General features: G+C 41.3%; 1 protein-coding gene across 4 annotated transcripts in view; it reads right to left on the bottom strand.

Annotated features, from left to right (window-relative positions):
* The window catches only part of JADE2 (jade family PHD finger 2), a 232,061-nt gene that overhangs the window by 98,630 nt on the left and 114,278 nt on the right, over window positions 1-19,153 (bottom strand). For all 4 annotated transcript variants that reach the window (XM_089530074.1, XM_089530083.1, XM_089530064.1 and 1 more), the window contains exon 5: window positions 616-785. In XM_089530074.1, the coding sequence (XP_089386200.1) occupies window positions 616-785 (170 nt within the window). The remainder of the gene's footprint in view (window positions 1-615; window positions 786-19,153) is intronic.

Here is a 19,153-nt window from a genome sequence, read left to right on the forward strand (position 1 = left end):
CAGTAGAACTTGGAGGATGGCATACTTTCCCATCAAAGGAACAGGGCCCCATAAAGTATCACTTTACTTCCTTCTGTTTTTCTCATTTTTCACTACAGATCAACCTGTAATAGTTCTGTGTTCTACAATGTTATGATTAGGTCTCACCTCCCCACTCCAATCTTGCCCAAATTGTAACAAAATTCTTACTGAAATACAAGATTTCTGGATGCACTAATGGAAGGGACTTAGATTATTATTAACTTGGCCAAAGGGAGTGGGGTTAGATGAAGTAAGAGGAATGTCATCTTTTACTCTGAAGTAAAACAGGCAGCCTATATGTGAGCCTACTGATAAAAAATGGCTGTGTGTGTTACAAATGTAGCAACCTGGCTATCCTTGCCTTCCTAGGGGAAGAGCGTACTGCTAAATTAAGATGACATCTAATCCAAATCCTTCAGTGTAATTCACCCTTCCTTTTTATATCACTTCTAGGAAACTTGCTGCATATGCTAAAAACAAAGGTTAAGAACCACAATAGTGTAACAATTTAACAGAGCCTTCTTTTGGACAGAAGAGCTAGATATTTCTGCTGTGTGTACAAAGTCAACTGAGAGGTGAAAAGGTCACTCTTACCCATTTCCTTGAGCTCCATGTTGAAAAGTTCCAGCCAACAAGCATCAATTTCATCCAGGTCATAGCGACTTGTTCTTTGGGAATATGGTCTGGTGACATCTAAACTATCAGAGCTGGACTGGTTGCTTGGTGAGGTCTGTGGTGAAGAATGCTCTAGCAGAGGAATTATCCTTTAAAAAAGAGGGAGGGGGAAGTATAAGCATAAAAGAGCAGTATAGGGTAGAGTCAGTTCATTAGCAGTGGGACAGGCATCAGTATTGTTGTTGTGTGCACTCAAGTTCTTTCCAACTCGTGGTGACCCTAAGGGTATCACAGGGCTTTCATGGCAAGATTTGTCCAGAGGGGGTTTGCCTTTAATCTCCTCTGAGACTGACAGTGTGCGACTTGCCCAAGGTCATCCAGTGGGTTTCGATGGCCAAGCAGGGATTTGGACTCTGGTCCAAATTAGAGACTCATAGTGTAATGTTCAAACTGCTAGGAAGGAGCCAGTCAGTGCCTTAGTGGTGGTAAAGCATCAGTATGCTGAAATTAAATCAAAGTCATAAAGCATGGAGAGCAACAAGCAAAAAGTAAAGTAATCGCTGACTGAATTACCTTTGTGATAACCATTTTAGTGGAAGCAAACCTATTCCATAAAACTGTCCTGGTGTCTCCCAAGAAACATAGGAGTCCTAGTTTCTGTAAAGCTGTTAAGTATTCTATCATGAAGATGTCTATTCACAGATCTATGGTCCCTAAAATTTCAGTCATGCTCATCCACAGTTTTTAGTAATGTGTGCAAAAAGGAGAATTCAATGAGTCTTAAAATCTTGTAGAGCCACACGCCTCCAAAAAAAGTTATTAAAAGTAATAATATTCCATAGGTCAAGTCTTCCATTTTACATGGGCAGTAGTTTGCAATTGACAAATGATGTGAGGCACCTGTTCATTCTTATCAAAGACAAACTAGAATAATCTAAGCAGTGGTGCTAGCTTGAGACGCCCTAAAAGACAAGTATCCTGTCATGTTGCCAAAACCAGCTCTATAAAATTAATTGTTTGCTGGGTAACTACTGTTGATGACTTTTCTGACAATCAGAAAATCCTTTTTAAATGATCTAACATGAGGATAATAAAATGTGTTTATACTTAGGATTACATATCCACTTAATAACTAGCTGAGTCAAAGGTTAACTCTCCAACTGAAGCAGAGTCCTCTGTAACTTTAGCCCTGACTGCACTGTTCAAGTGATTCATATAGCAAACAGTCTTGGGATGACCAACCCTACTACAACAAACATTTACATACTATGGAAGGGCCTGCCCTTTTCTCTCATGTGGAGAAATACTTGCATGAAGAGGTACCATCACCCATCAGCTACCAAGTAAAAAGAAACAGATTGCACTGAGAAAAACAAAACTCCTTCAATCAGAGCCTACTCCCTAGCTTTTAATCCTAAAGTCTTTATGATTATCTTATCAAAATGGACCTCCAGCATTAACTTTGAAATCATTGCAAGACTGTCTCCAAGTATCAATAAAGATTAGAGATAGCTTCATTCTAGAGGCAAGAGGTCCTAATGGTGTCCACATAATAATACTTTTTAAAAAGTGATAATAATGAACTAAGGGGCAAAACAGACCGGCAATAAGAGCCGGCTTGGGGGTGGCGTGAGGGCATAGCAACCACATGCCTCATGCCCCAACTCACACCACCAGCCTGACTAGATGGCAAGTAGCGTAGGAACACTCTTGTGGCGCAGCGACCAGATGCTGCATGCCTCAGGAACGGAGAAGAGCTGCGGTGGCAGTAAAAGGAGCACCCTTTCCCCGGCACAAAAAGGAGTGGCTTTCTGCTACTCTTTTTTGCATTGGGAAAAGGCCAGATCAGGGCCATGGCATGCGGTTGCTGTGGCCTCAATCTGGCACACAAAGGGACGGCATAATGCCGTCCCTTTAGGACTGTCTGTTTTTGCCTTAAGTAACTACCAAATTGATGGCTTTTAGCAGGTCTCCAAAACCTGCTTTCTGAAGCAAGCTATTTCACTTCTGCTTAATCACTGGGCCAGGCAGGCACAGGTAATTCTCTCTAGAGGCAAAATATTTGGATAATCTAATTGTAACTTATCCCCAGCATTATATATAGTTACAGATGACAAATGCTCCCAGCTGAAAATGCTCTAAAGTACACACAATAGATGCCTAATTCTGAAAGTTACCTAAAGGTTAGATGAAGATAAGAAAGACATGTGTGCAGAACTGACCGTTTACAAGGAAGTTTGGAAATGTGAAGCCTTTATGAAAGAAGAAAACCTAGCAACACTCTGGTTGAGGTACAAAATTCTGAAGGACTGCTCTAGAACAGATGTGAATTTTCCTGGCTGATCAAGAGAGAGATGGCACAACTAAGATTACTGTGTAAGTTTATGATCTAGGGACTTCTTTCAAGCCCAATGTAAGAAGGGTTTTTTTTTGTTTTGTTTACCGTATATACTCAACTATAAATCCATCTCATGTATGAGTCAAGGTTATGTTTTGGAGCCTAAATTATGGATTTTGATATGACCCGTGGATAGGTTGAGTGAGAAAACTCTGGGGCATGTAACAAAGCAATTTTTTCAGGAGAAAAGCAAAGGAAAACAATGCCAAAGAACTTAACAAAATATAATTTCAGCAGGCCTAACTGTTTGTGTTTATACTAAAGGCAGGATGGATGAGAGAATGGAGAGGGAGTCAGTGTTCCAGGACAGACAACGTTCTTGCCTTCCACCAGAGGATAGTTCTTTTTTTCAATAAAATTTAAAGTACAGCTTTTACATTGATCCGTGGATGTCGACTCAGGATTTTAGGTCAATTTTTTTGACTAAAATTTCAGGAGTTTATGCAGTATTTAAATCTGGCTGTTTTCCTGCTTTTCCTCTGGAGCATTAGGGGCTTTCCACAAACACATGCAGGATTTTTGATCCTTTGGACTTGTGTTTCTTCTTGTATTTGGGAATAGGTTTGACTCAGCATGCGACCAGCCACTCCAAGGCAAATCAGAACTAGGATCCCTGGAGTTTTTCTTTTGTTTGACTCTGAGTCTAAAACAATGGTCTTATTGACTCAAATGAAAGGACCATCTGATAACCCATCTTTCTGTCCTCAGCTGTATGTCCCCATACATTGTGAAATGTGTCATATTTTCTGTTTTCTTTTCTCACACTCTAGTACTCAATGGGAAATTGCATTGCTATGGGTCATATCCCTTGACAAGACGTAACTTTCCATGAAGTCACATTTGCCTTCTTTAGCAACTTTCACATGTGGGGTTTTAAAAATGAGATAATAACTTATCTTCAGCCACTGTCATCATGATGTTGTCAGTGTGTGTGTGTGTGTGTGTGTGTGTGTGTGTATAAATCATAGTCTTTCTTCCACTGGTTGCATTTGTTCTAATCAGAGATGCCACTTTCTACAGTAGCCTCTAGATGTGTTGACCTATAACAGCCTCAGCATGGCCACTGGTGGATGGTAGTAGTTGTGGTTCTACATGTCTGGAGGATGTCGGATTAGAGAAAGTGGTAAAGGTAGACATCTATTTGTTCTGTACATACTTTATGAAAACATACCTTCCCTAGACCTGTGCCAGTATTTTTCTTTCCTTCAAACAATATAGTTTACATGGACTGGTCCCTGGAAAAGGGTCATTTGGAGTGGGTGGGAGAATGGATGTTCTTGCCTTAGGGCAGCGGATTAGGTGTCTGTGTCTTTACCTTGACAATGGTATTACTGCTATAATTGTATAGTGCTCTTTCTAGTAGAGAGTGTAATGTGAATGGGACCTAGGCTGTGACACCTATGGATGGAGCAGGGACGTAGCCAAGGGAGGGGGGTTCTTGGGGTCCGTACCCCCCCTTCCGTTAGATAAAATGAATGGTGCGTGCTGCCCCATTATAATGGTGGCACTTAGTCTGGAACCCCTCCTTCCCAAAATCCTGGCTACGTCCCTGGATGGAGAGACAGTTTTCTACTGCAATACATTTAGGAGATGATTCAGTCGCTCACAGTTTCTCTCCCCTTTCTTCATCTCCTCTCCAAATGTTGTCAGTATGCACTGCTACATTCAAGGCACAGGCAGATCATGCCCTTCAGAGGCTATATATTTGTTTTAAGCTTTGTAAATTAAACAGAGGTTATATGCAATAGAAACATAAATATGATACAAATGAAATTCAGTAATAGTAGAATATAATTATCAGTTTGGAGGTGGGAAATCAGTAGTGTTGGTATTGTTTGTTTATGTTTTGACATTTAGGTTTGTTGTTTTGTTTCAGATGTTTGTTTAAGAAGTATATGTGGTTGTATTTATGTTTAATTAAAAATATTTTTTCTTCTTTTTTTTTTAAAAGCAAGTCATTAGTTACACATAACTACAGTGGGCTGTTAGTATCCATTGGTGTTGGGTTCCAGGACACCCATCCATACTGGGTAACTAAAAACATGAGTATTCAAGTCCTCCACTATTTTATATGGCCCTGTGTCATTTTAAATACCGTATAACCCAGATGATTTTAAATGTAAATGTGGATTGTTTTAATATGTGTATACTTTGTCCATTTAAATTGCATGCATGTCCTTTTAAACTGGTAAGTATTTTAATTGTTGTGTTTTAACTGATGTGGTGCGTCTGTTAATTGTTGCTGTTTCCTGCCTCAGCGGTCCAGATACTTGGCATGATTCTTTATGACCCCTGCCACGTGAAGGCTGCCATCCAAAAAGTGCGACTCCTGAGTGAAGGCATTACAGCCAGCAGCTGCACAAAGACATTGGAGTTGAGCAGAGATCTCAGGTATTATTATTATTATTTATTTGCAATATGTGATGGATTAAATCCGCAGATCCAGAGCTTGCTGATAAGCAGGTTCGCTGTAGTTTCTTGTGATTAGTTCCTTCTCCCAATAATGAACACATAATACATTACAAATGTAAATTGTCGAGGAATAACTTCACTTCTTTTGTGCTGTAAATATACTCTTTAAAATTGTAAAGCTATGGGGTTGCAGCTTTGTTGAATGGTGGAGCAGGTCATAGTCCTGGCTTGTGTGCCATTTATATTTTTTAGAATTTAGCATTTACATTTTTTGAAGTAGCAATAGGGGAGGAAAGTGTCACTTTAAAAAAGAAATCAACTATAATGACTGTAAGCTAGTCTGTACTTTTACTTTATGACTTCTGAAAAGTCCACTGGAAACAACAACAACAACAATAATAATTTATAGCCCGCCTCTCCCTGGAGGATCAGGGCAGGTTACAATAAAAAAAAAACATAGTAAAATAATAACACAATCCTTAACCCACAATTAAAATATAACAGCATAAAAATCAGTTATTAAATCGCAATAAAAATTACAATAAAATCTGTAATTACAATGAGGCGATTTAAGAGAGAGTCAAGGAGCCACAATTATGGGGCAGTGGAGAGGGCCCATGTATTAGTCTGGGAATGCCCGTCGGAAGAGATCTGTTTTGATGGCTTTTTTAAACTACCCTGGAAACTCTTGGAAGTATGACTGTAACTAATTACTTTATAAAGTAACTCTCCAAGCTTTAATCTCAGTCATTACTTTTACTTGTAAAAAGACCACACTGAAAGGTTATATACAGCAAACTACTGCAGGGAGGCATGGAATTGTCATGGTTAAGCAATTAATTTTAAAGTAACTTTTCAAGCTCTATTCTTACTCTGTGCTTCTACTTTATGTGAAAAGGCCATTGGAAGTTTATATACAGCAAACTACCCTGGGGGCCCTTGGAATTATAGCTGTAACTAATTAGTATCTTTTCAAGTTCTACTCTTAGTCTGTACTTTTTGACATGAAAAGGCTATTGGAAGCTTACAGACCTGGGTCCATAAGATTATTTGAAATTTAAAACACCTCTTCGTCACAGCACAAGGAATTAAACCCACCACCCCCATTCCACTCCCACTAGATGCGATTCTTTCCTTTCCTTTTTGTCTTGCCAGCATTACTATGAGTCTGCCGGCAACAACCTCCCACATGTTTTGATTCTGAAGTCAAACAAATAACCCTACCTACAGCTAAATCTGCCTGCATCAATCTTCTTATAATGTTTTTTGTAATGCTACAGGCTTTCTTTTCCCTAAAGCTTACTGAGGGTATCACTCAGAGTAATCACATGTATAAACCACCACTTCAGGAAGAGGGGGGAAATAACCATTCTGGATGTGTATATATGATATGAATGATGAATGGATACACGCTGCCTCAGCTGAAGCAAGGAAGCCAAGCTATGGGAGTTATGAAAGTCATTTACTTTGAGGCCTCCCAGAGGCAGACAATAAGGCCACAGTACTCAAATTCTTCTAGCCTAAAAAGATAAAAATAGACGAATATGCTAGAAAAGGATAAACTACTTTCCAACCCCTTCACTCTTCTGCAAAAGATATCTTAGGAATTTTGTATTTCTTTTGGTATCTTCACAGATCAGTGTTTAAAAAGGCTAATGGCACCATGGCTTTCACATCTGGGGCTTTCTGGTCAATGGTAGCTAGCTGGCTTCCATGTCACTGTGGTGGTCAATCCACTCTGACTTTCACAGTCCAAACACTAAGACAATTATCTAAGATACTGAACATACTTGGAGGAGGAAGCAGTATTCAACACCTTGGAGAGATCCTTTAAAATTCACTGTGACACCCAAAGGACATTCAACATCCCAATGACGGAGAAGCCACCAATATCTGTGGTACTGAATTGATGAATTCAGTACCATAAACTAATAGCGAGTTTGAGTACTTACCTGTGACATACAGGTATTTAAAATAGGGAAGTAAAAAAGAAAGAGAAACAACAGGGGAACTATCAGCATAACTATCAGAAACCTCAATATTTGCAAGAGTAGAAACTCTATCATGGACTGCTAAAAAGGCAAATACTGTATATACTCATGTATAAGTCTAAAAATTTTAGTCAAAAAATTGACCCAAAAACCCTGTGTTGACTTATCCACGGGTCGATGTAAGTAAAAAGAACCATCCCCTTCCTCTGAATAGAGTGATAAAAGGCAAGAGCTTAGTACACCCTGGAAGCACCAAAAAGAAGCATGGATCCCCTCTATCTACTCTCTCATCCATCCAGCCTTTAGGATGAGCACAAACAATTATGCCTGCCAGAATTTTCTTTTTTTGGCATAATTTTCCTTTGCGTCATCCTTTACATCCTTTGTTACATGACCTTAAGTTTTACCCTCGACCTATCCACTAGTCATATCAAGACCCATAATTTTGGCTCCAAAACCTGCCCTCAACTTATACATGACGTCAACTTATAGTTGAGTATATTCGATAAATGGGTCCTAGAGCGAATCAAGCCTGAACTCTTCCTAGAAGCCAAGATGACTAAAACTGAGGCGATCATACTTTGGACATACCATGAGAAAAAAGGACTCCTTAGAAAATCTAATAATGCTCAGTAAGGTTGAAGTCAGTAAGAAAAGAAGAAGACCACATTATATGTGGATAGACTCAATCAAAGAAACCACGGCCCTGAGTCTCCAAGACCTGAGCAAGGCTTTTGATGACAGGGTGACTTGGAGATCTTTCATCCATGGGGTTGCCATACTCAACTTGAGGGCAGCAAATAACAAGTATTGAGGTGGGGGGAAACTAATGAGAAACATGCATCATTTCTCCAATACTGTACCGCTAAGGACTGAGTGTGTACATTGGCTACAGAATTCTGACCACCTACTGGAAAAGGAGAAAGAATGAAAAGCTAGTGTAAAGGAATGGAATGAATTGTATAAATGTATCTTTAAAAAACAAACAAACTTGAGTCCCAGCCCTGAGAGAAAGGTGAGATATCTTCCTGAGAGAAGATAGGGCTGTCCAAATGAAATACAAAACAGAAAAGAGTGTGTCATTCTGTAACACTCTGTTCCACACTCTACTTATTCCATTTTACTTCTGAACTTTGATAGTTATAATCAGTTGGGGCCACTCAAAATTAATTATGTGGTTTCTGCATGGGGGGTGGATGTTTTCAATGCAGAGGTAGGCTCTTGTCGCCATCCACTTGTTGCTATACTGAAATTCCCACCATCACTTACGACTTGGTATGACACATGAGGTTCAGACACATGAGAGTTATAATGCAACAGCCTTTAGAGCAGTGGTTCCCAACCTGTGGGTCGGGACCCCTTTGGGGGTCAAATGACCCTTTCATGGGGGTCACCTAAGATCATTGGAAAGCACCTATTTAATTACAGTTATGAAGCAGCAACGAAAATAATTTCATGGGTTTGAGTCACAACATGAGGAACTGTATTAAGGGGTCACGGCATTAGGAAGGTTTGGAACCACTGCTTTAGAGGGTCACATGTTGCACATCCCTGGGATTTAAGTATCTATGACTGTCTCTGGACTGTATCCTGACCAGGATTATCTTAGTGGTTAAAAGAAATTACAGGAGAGAGAGGACTGGGACTCTTCATACATTTTATTAATCCCACTCACAACAACTTCCTATGTGTGGCTCAAGTGCTGTTGGCTAAGTAGCTGAATAAATCCTGAAGAATGGGAAGCAAAGTCTAGTGCAGAGTGTATGTCACATCTGTGTTCCATACAGCAACTAATGCAGAACTAGTAATGAAGATGAATAATATTGCAATTCATGACAGGTAAATGGAGTAGTTGCTCATGCAGTACTCATAATGTGAAATTCATTAGCTGTGGAACTTTTAACCACAAGATATCGTAATGACCATCAACTTGGGCAACTTGATGAAGGATGAACTAGATAAATTGATGAAGGATAAAACGATTTATTGAGATTTAATGTGATGAGTGTTGGACTAAGACTCCAGGAGGCCAGGGTACAAATCCCCTATTGGGTGACTATGTGCAAAGTCATACTTTCTCAGCCCCACAGGAAGACAATGGCAAATCTCTGAATAAATCTTCCCAAGGAAACCCTATGAGACAGCCTTCAAAAGCCAGTGTCAGTATGAGGGTATGTAACAACAACAATTGCAGCATAATTATTCCAGGTGCAGGAAGACATAGTAAAAATGCAGTGAAACATCCAGAGTGACAGTAGGTAGTCTCTTCCTTGGCTTAAGGAAAGACAGCAAGACTTAAAGAAGCAAGCCATCCAGAGATGTCCTGAGCAGATTCTTCAATGGGCAGGCACTTTGATTCACAGGAGCCCTTAAGTGATTTATTATTTTATTCTGTGCTGCACAGCAGCAGTTCACCAATCTGCTCTATCCCAAAGTTTGGGGATCCCTGTCCAACATACAGAGCTGTCTGATGCTGGGATGACAGATGCTTGTGTAGACAATGTGGATAGCACACCAGATGGCAACTGCCTTTCAGGAGTGCTCTGTGTAGGTTTTTAATGTCCCATCTACACTGGAGAAACTGACTATGTGTGGGATGCATTGCAAGGGAAGCTGTCACACATCACTCATAAAGACCAGCCTTGAGCTCTGAAAAATAAGGGTGAGGAGGAGAAAAGGAGCCTTGTCTGCCCATATCTGTTTCTGGGTAGGAACTGAACAGGCATTTGCCGTCAATCCTCCAGCCGTCTTCCAGCAGCTCTGCACATTACACATGACACTTCCAACGCACACAACAACAGTGTCGCACATAATGATATACCATCACAGGAAGAGCTTGATATGAGAAGCAGGCTGGGATGCCAGCTCTGACAGCTCTTGGCACACTCAGGAGCTGAAGCTTGCCATGGTATTTTGCAAAGATCACATTTCCCCCTTGAAATATCACATTGTGACACAAATGCCAATATGCACTACTGATGCTGGGAGAAAAGAAGGAAAGAAAGAGCAACTTCTACCACGTCCTTCAGGAAATAATTTGAGTCTAGGATATTCAGTTTGATTCATTCCTACATCTTTAGGAGAGAAAATTATTCAAAAAAAAAAGCATGTGTGTGTGTGGGGTGGGGGAAGGTGGGAGTTGGGAGAGGAGACTGTTCTTGACATCTTCACTGAGAAAATGAAAAAAGACCTAGAAGACCTGTTGTTCAAAGATCTGTCTGGTCCAGTGTGATGATTTCAATAGCAGCTAGCTGTATGTTTTTGTGAAGTTCACAAGTATGACTAGAAACCTACAGTGCTCGTGTTGTTTATCCACAGCAGCTAGGTTTCAGATGTATGCTGCCCCTGTAGCTCAATGATCTACTGAGCTGTTGACTATCAATAGATCTATCTTATAACATATTTCTTTCTCTAACGATCAGATGAAACAAATGAAAAATCTCTTAAAACTTCCTAAATATGTATGGAGGGGAGGACCAGATCCTGTTCTAATCTCCCATGTAATTGTGACACCCAATTTTGTTTCCTAAGTGAAAATAAAGAGTTTACAATTAGAATCAAAAGCTTCCCAAGTGAGTGGTCATCCTTAGATCCTGACATGTGGTAATGAATTCTAAAAGGAATCAACTGAACCTTACATTAGGGGTGTTTTTAAGGCTTACAACAAACATAGTCTACAACCAGCATAGCCAATATTGGTGAATTATGGGAATTGTGATCCAAAACCTCCGTAAGGGCTATAGTTGGCCATCTCTATTTTATAAAAATACTTACATTTGACTGTTCTAAATACTGTATATTGCCTGTATGGACAAGGAAAAGGAATATAATACTGACTCGAATAGAGATTCTTGAGGGGTCTCACTGCATTCTTGTCCTTTATGAAAATGATTTATTTACTTCTATTCTTTAATTTGTGTGCTACTACTAGTCTTATTCCATGACATTTAAAGTTTACTCAGGGGCTTTTGATGAGGGACTTTACTAAATGCTTTTTAGAAACTGAACTAAAGAATGTCTATTAGATTAAACATATTGATATGTTTGTTGACACCCTCCAGGTACTTTAAGTGAAACTGAATGAATGGGAGTGGCATTTGATGCTTGCTTTTCTTTTTACAGCCCTCAGTAGAAATAATCAAATTTATTTATTTATTTATTTATTTATGGTATTATACTCTGATATGGAATATTAATAGGATAAAATACCCTAAAGAAGTAGTAACGAGAGGGAAAGAACCCAAATCTAACTCCCAGTCCTAACTAGAATAAACTTGCTCAATCAGAGGTGAAGTCTTACCAAGTTCCCAACGATTCAGTGTGTTTACTCTAGCTCAGGGGTAGGCAACCTTTTTGAGCAGGGGGCCGGTTTGCTGTCCCTCAGACAACTGGGGGGCCAAAGCCGGGGGGTGGAGCTTCCACCCTCCGGGGGCAGAGCCGCACATGGGGGGTGGAGCTTCCACCCTCTGAGGCGGAGCTGCATGCCAGGGTGGAGCTTCCACTATCCGGGGGCGGAACCACATGTCAGGGGCGGAGTTTCCACCCTCCGGGGGCAGAGCCGCATAATAATAATAATATTTGCAAGAAGCTACTAGGGCCGGCAATGCCATAACACAGGAAAAATGCATGCACACTGTCTCAACCCAGAAAAGAGCAAGCAAGTCCATGTGGTGGGATTTTGCAAAGAGAATACCAAAGCATAACAACAATAATAATAGCAATATTTGCAAGAATGGAAGCGACTAGGCAAGGCCACAAAGCAGCAAAAAATGCATGCCACTGTCTCAACCCAGAAAAGAGCAAGCAAGTCCATGTAGGCAGGGAGATTTTGCAAAGAGAATACCAAAGGATAACAACAACAATAATAATAGCAATATTTGTAAGAATGGAAGCGACTAGGCAAGGAAACAAAACAGCAAAAAATGCATGCCACTGTCTCAAACCACTTTCTTTCTCTCCCTTCCTTCCTCCCTCCCTCTCACTCCCACCCTCCCACCCTCTCTCTCTCTCTCTCTTCTCCCCTCCCTCCCTCTCCTCTCCCTCTCACCTTTTCTCTCTCTCTCTCCTCCCCTCCCTCCCTCTCTCTCCCTCCCACCCACCCTTTCTCTCTCTCTCTCCTCCCCTCCCTCCCTCTCTTTCCTCTCCCTCCCACCCTCTCTCTCTCCTCCTCCTCCTCCCCTCCCTCCCTCCCTCCCTCTCTCTCTGCCTCCTCCTCCTTCCCCCCCCCACCCCTCCATTTATAGGAGGGAGGAGGGAAGGCGGAGTCAGGAGGGAGGTGGGCGGCGCCCATTTAAAGGCCCGGTGCGGCTCCTGGAGCCCCGTTTCAGGGCTCCGGCTGCCGCATCGGGCCTCCCAGAGGCCCGGTGCAGCTCCTGGAGCCCCGATTCAGGGCTCCAGAGGCCGCATCGGGCCTCCCAGGGGCCCGGTGCAGCTCCTGGAGCCCCGCTTCTGGGCTCCGGAGGCCGCATCGGGCCTCCTAATGGGCGCCGCCATTTTGAAGGGCAAAATGGTGGCCGGAGCCGCCGAAATCGGCGGCGATTTCGGCGGCAGGAGGGACCGGGGGCGGGCAGAAAGGCGCCCGCGGGCCGCATCCAGCCCGCGGGCCGGAGGTTGCCGACCCCTGCTCTAGCTTGTACTAATAATTGGATTTAGGCCCAAGTGTACTAAGGTTGGGAGGATTTTATCAGAGGTTGTCACATAAACTGTACTGATGGCAAGATGAGTATCTAACAGATGCTTTGTTGGATAGTTAAAGTTCACTGCAGTTCTAGATAAAATAATAAGCAAAGAAGAAAAATACTGTTTTAGATCTGATCCTAACCAACAGGGATGACTTGGTTAATGGGGTGCAAGTGGTGGGATCCTTAGGTGGAAGTGACAATGTTCTCCTGGAATTTGTTATACAGTGGAAAGGAGAAACCAGGCATAGTCAGACACGCATTCTAGACTTTAGGAGAGCAGATTTCAGTAAACTTAGAGAAGTACTGGGGGTAATCCCACGGTCAGGAATACTAAAAGACAAGGGAGTTCAGGACAGATGGGAGTTTCTCAAAAGGAAGATACTGAAGGCACAATTCAAAACAGTTCCAGTGAGAAAGAAAAACGGGAGGTGTCTCAAGAAACCAGGATGGATGACTAAGGAACTTTCAACGGAGCTAAGTTTTAAACGGAACATGTATAAGAAATGGAAAAAGGGGGAAATCACTAAAAAGGAATTCAAACTGAAGAGACATATAGGTTACTTTTGTATGTTCTCTGTCTCTGTCTCTCTCTCAATTTCATGCACCCTGTCTCTTTCTGTTGGCTACTTTCCAGTCCTTTAGTGAAAACTGCCCCCCCCAGGAGACCAGCAATTTCATATCTGAGTTAACAATTCCCAGCTTTGTGCCATTAACCCCAGCAAATTGTTGATTTTTAATTGGTCAGTAAGCACTTGACCTCCATCTCTTGTCAATTCTATTTGACTTAGTTCTTAAGAAAAAAACACTAAGTTCTTAAAAGGGAAGGGACTCTGACTAATGTGGGGCAAACATGTATCTTTCACAGTGACATTGTTCAGAAATCAAAATTATCCCAAGATCTAGCAGTACATCTAGATCATGTTCTGCACATCCCTCTTATAGTTTATTGGACTTTAATTACTCCCCTAACACCATAAACATACCAATACCATCACCACCACTACTGCCCCAACAGCTAGTGCAATGTACCCAAGACTGGATAGCTCCTACTTTAGAATTTTGTTTCTCTGTGTCAAGTATACATCAATGCTATTCACAGACTATGCCTTTTTATTTATACCAGAGGTGACAAATGTTTTTCCTAACATGTGTTTTCTTATTTGAATGATTGTATTCAAAATCCTTGCAGATCTAAAAAAGGATCATAGGCACACACCGCCATTAAAGTACGCGCAGAGAGCGTAGTAGGGTTAGGGAGGTGCGGAAGCACCGCACCTCCCTAACCCTAATACGTGCTCTGCACGTAAAAAATGATGGCGGCCGTTCCAGATGGCCGCCGCCATTTTTATGTAGCAGACGCTGTGCTTCCGCATGTGCCGCGGTGGCTATGACGCCGCGAGTGCGCCAGCAGCGCTTCATGGCGTCATAGTCGCGCCGAGAGAAGGAGCTCCATTTTGGAGCTCCTTTTTTGCTGCACGAGGGAGTCGCGCGGTTTGCATGCAGCGGCTCCCTCACGCAGCAAAGAGCAGCGCTGGCAGATCGCCGTATTTCGGCGGTCTGTAAAGAGCCATACTTTACATGAGGTTCTTTGTGCTAGAAAAACAACCTGTTCATTCTCCATAACCTTATTCCCTACAAACATTAACCCTTATCTAGTCAGACAGGGCATTTTAGTTCAGTAGAGTCAGATTTTGTTGCAGAATTCACACAGAACCACATCTACGCAATATCACATTTTTGTAATTGTGGTGAAAGATACACCATTTTATGACACTGTACGCCATAGGTACATCATTGTCTGATGCGTACACCTCAAGAGTTAAAAAGTTTCAGCTGCCTGCCATGTGCACTTTTTTAACAAACAAAAAAAATGGCAACGTGACAGCAAATCTTAGCAACAATGAGACCCAAGAAATGTTGTTTATTTTCAAGGTACCTGACGTTCCATATGAGGGGAACAGATACTGTGGGCTGTTAAAAAGACAAATAAATGGGTCCTAGAGCAAACCAAGCCTGAATTCTCCCTAGTAGTCAAGATGATTAAACTGAGAACGTCATACTTTGGACATATCATAAAAAGACTTGACTCAGAAAAGACAATAATGCTTGGTAAGATTGAAGGCAGTAGGAAAAGAGGAAGGTCACATTCCAGATAGATGCTCTGAGCCTGCAGACCCTGAGCAGGGCTATTGATGACCTGGAGATCTCTCATTCATAAGTGACAGCAGTTCACAACAAGAATGATGTATAGAATCGCTGCTAAACTGGCTGTCTTTCAGGACATGTAGGTTCTTTTTCTTGAGCAGTAAAATGTGGTACACACCAGGAATAGAATCAATGCTGAATAGTTGGTTGAGTTCAGAGGTAAGTTCCTGCCCCATATTATATTGCAAGTGCCTGGCCCATATTATATTGTATTTTATCTGTTATTGTAAGCCACCTCGATCCTGCGGGAGAGGCAGCATATAAATAAAATTATTATTATTATTAGTATTAGTAGTAGTAGTAGTGTTAGTATTAGTATTATTATCTTTTTGGCACCATTGGCCAAATAAACCAGGAAAATGTGGCAATTCTAAAATGATTATTTTATTTATTAATAACCTGCCTTTCACCCAAAGATAGAATACAAGAGTGCTGACCAAATACCTGATCTACATTGGCACCATTCAATGGGGGTGGGTGGGACCATACATTTCCTTCCTTTCTCACTGTTACTTTTACTGACATAAAATTAACAGACCAGCAGTGAGGAATGTACAGCCCTTAACTACTTTTTCGCAGATCCTCCACCACCAATTTAATTTTTTCAGCCAATTTTTGGTCCAAAAATCCCATCCCAAACTGCATAAAGCCACCACTGAACGATGAGGCTTTGCTTGCCATTCCCTCGTGGTTCCTCAACAGGTTAAAAAAAGAGCTCAAACCAGAAGTGACATCATGTCACTTTCACTTAAAGGGAAAAGGTGTCTCTACAGCCTCAAGGATTCAAGGGCAAACACTGGCTGCTGTATTAGCACATTTGCAAAGCCTTGCAGTAGAAGGGAGACCACATGTGAGACATTTTCTTGCAAGGACCACCATAGCATCAAAGTGGCATGCTCTGATTGTCTGTAGAGTGGCTGGCAAGAAGAATCGCTCTTCATTGGAGGACATTTCCCTCAGAAGAGACTGTGTTTGTTACTAGGGTATATAATTGTGTTGTGAAACATTGAAGGGTTCAAAATAGGGTTTTTGTTGAATTTGAAATAACTAGTAACATTTTTAAAGACACAGACATTGCCTTGGCTACATTTTTTGCAGTGTGTGTGTGTGGGGGGTGGTGGTGGTGGGGAGATGACAGCTACTCAGAACATGACTTTCACCTTTTGTGAACATGGGGTTTCTATCTTGGATGTCTGGACCACTTTTTGTTGCCACAAATACTTCAAATCAAAAAATACTCCAGTAGTCACTCAGTGCAAGTTCTCCTCCCCCACAAAAAACCCCTGCCTACGTGATTGTTAAAGAAGAAACAGCTTCTTAGAAATCAGCGGGTCCAATTCAACTCTAAAAGGCTGTCAAAGGCATTAAACATGCTCATTATTGTTGATTTCAGGTCTACACACTGTTGGTCTCTGGGCATCATGGTATCAGTCCAATCTAAGTCTGTGTTAAATCATGAGGCAGCTGCTTTAAATAGAAAGCTTAGTGTTCTTTCACAAATTGATCAAGCCAAAATAAATGTGTTTCTTTTTCACTGCCACTAAGAACGTCTGAACTGATCCAGCTACACAGCATGATCAGGCTTTAAGCTTTTATTAATCCTACTTACATAACTTGCTTACAAAACAGTCAGTTTGCAACAGGTGATAGTTTGAATTGTGTCCAACTGATGATGCTCAGAAAGTACTGGGCTTTGAACTCCATTGGAAAGAAGATTTTATTTTTAGCCTGGCATAAAAGTGCAAATACTGTTCTGTACAGACATCCAAAGCTGCATTCACATGAACAAAAATGAAAAGTAGCGGGTATTTCTATGGAGCTATTTAGGAACAAGTACCAGAATTCAGTTCCATTTGAATATCCTATTTGCTTGATTTCTAGAGGAATATTCTAGAGAAGAAAGCAGGATGACAGAAGATCCAAAGAATAATTCAAGCCTAAGAATGAACAGAGACGTCATTCGCTCCAGGGTTTCTTATAAACCATAGGGCCCTTACACACCACACAATTATAGTGCAATGGACTATAAATCCATTTAAACAGTTTAGTGAAAAAGCAGAGAGCTCTCCCTTAACTGCAAAACCCAGAATTCTGCATGACGTTGCCACAGCAGTTACAGTGGGACCACAGTGCTATAATTGTGTAGTATAAAGGGACTCCTGGATTGCTTGTCACATGTGCCCTCTAACACTTCCACCCTCTTCAGTCCTGACCTGTACTGTTGAAAAGTGGAGGATCTTTGGAAAACTGTACCACATTTCAAAAACATATCCAGGGATAGCTGTGTTGGTCACGTAGCAAAGTACAAGGACATGCAAAATCCATAAATAATAACTTTATTGGATCAAGCAAAATGCACAAAATACATGTTGTAAACTCCATTGGCTTCTTCATCAGGCAAAGGTATTAAAATCATATAGCAGGGGGGAAATATGACAATATGAGTCATAAACCTGCATTTTGTCAAGATGTAACTGTTCTCAGCTCAGTTAGTATGGAGGGACATTCATGCAGGCAGGCCCCTCTGCCTTCTGGCTATGTGGGTACTTCAGGAAATAAATTTTCAGTTCCATTAGCAAGACAAAAAGAGATGCTCCTCTTGAGGTCCAAGTTGTCTCCATCCTTTGTGAAGCTACAGACTCCTTTGTTAGGCACTGAATTTCTAAGTAAGCCCTCTATAGTTTTTTGTTGGTTTTTGGGCTATGTGGCCATGTTCTAGAAGAGTTTCTTCCTGACGTTTTGCCAGCATCTGTGGCTGGCATCTTCAGAGAATGCTTGCCTGGAAAGGAGTTGGGTATATATATTGTCTGACTTGGAAAGGCAGGATTGATTTGGATGTGTATTGTTCTGTTGCTAATGGAAGGCCTCAGGGTGGGAGGGTCTGCAAAAGAGGCTTAGTGTCTCTAAGCCCTCCATGTTTTTGCATTAGGAAACATTTTTAGGTGCTGTTTCAGTAAAACATGCTGAATCTAATTCAACTTTTTTAGAAAAATGTTTTACTTTTGTTGGAGGTAAAACCCTCAAATGATAAAGTACCAGTCTGTTTGCCCTCTCTTTGGGATTCCTCTGATGCAGCTAAAATGTGCTATCTTACTTCCAGAAAACATATCCGGGGTAGCTGTGTTAGCCATGTAGCAAAAACAAAAACATCCCAATTTCATACAACAGTGATACTCTTATTGGACCAACCAAAACACACAAAATACAGTACATGTTGCAAGCTTTCACGGTTCTAGTGGCTTCTTCATCAGGAAATGATCTTCCCTGCCTTTAGCACCTGAGGCTCACCCAGACAACACATGTGAAGGACTGTGGAGGTGAGGAAACAGGTGTGCCCAACTGAGAGATGTGAACACATTCCAGAACGAAGGATGATCAGGTCCTATGCTCCAAAGGAGCTGCCCTCTTGTTTGTCTCACAAACCTGCTGTGCAGGCTTTCATTCCTTCTTTCACATCACATTTTGTTTAGAAAGAAAAATGATTAATATTCCTGAAGTTTATTTCAAGGAACAGAGAAGGGCTGGGATGGAGATGGATGGAGGAACAGACTGATCAATATAATGTATGGGCTGTTTAGCGTGTGTATAAACTAATGGCTGCAGTGGTGCTGTATCTTTATTAAGAGAGGGGTTGGCAGCCTCTTCCACCACAACATTACCTCTGATTGAATGTGACCTCTGACATTAAAAATATATCTCGCTCATCACAATGAACAGATGTACATCTCTCGAAGGTAAATATAACATTTTTAATATTCTTCACTTCATCTCTCTTCTTCTACTATTGCTACTACTATTTGTTTATATCCTGCTTTCCCTGCAAAACTGGG

Source organism: Sceloporus occidentalis, unplaced genomic scaffold (assembly GCF_023333645.1).
Source record: "Sceloporus occidentalis isolate IW3139 unplaced genomic scaffold, rSceOcc1.0.p SCAF_1, whole genome shotgun sequence".
Lineage (NCBI taxonomy): Eukaryota > Metazoa > Chordata > Lepidosauria > Squamata > Phrynosomatidae > Sceloporus > Sceloporus occidentalis.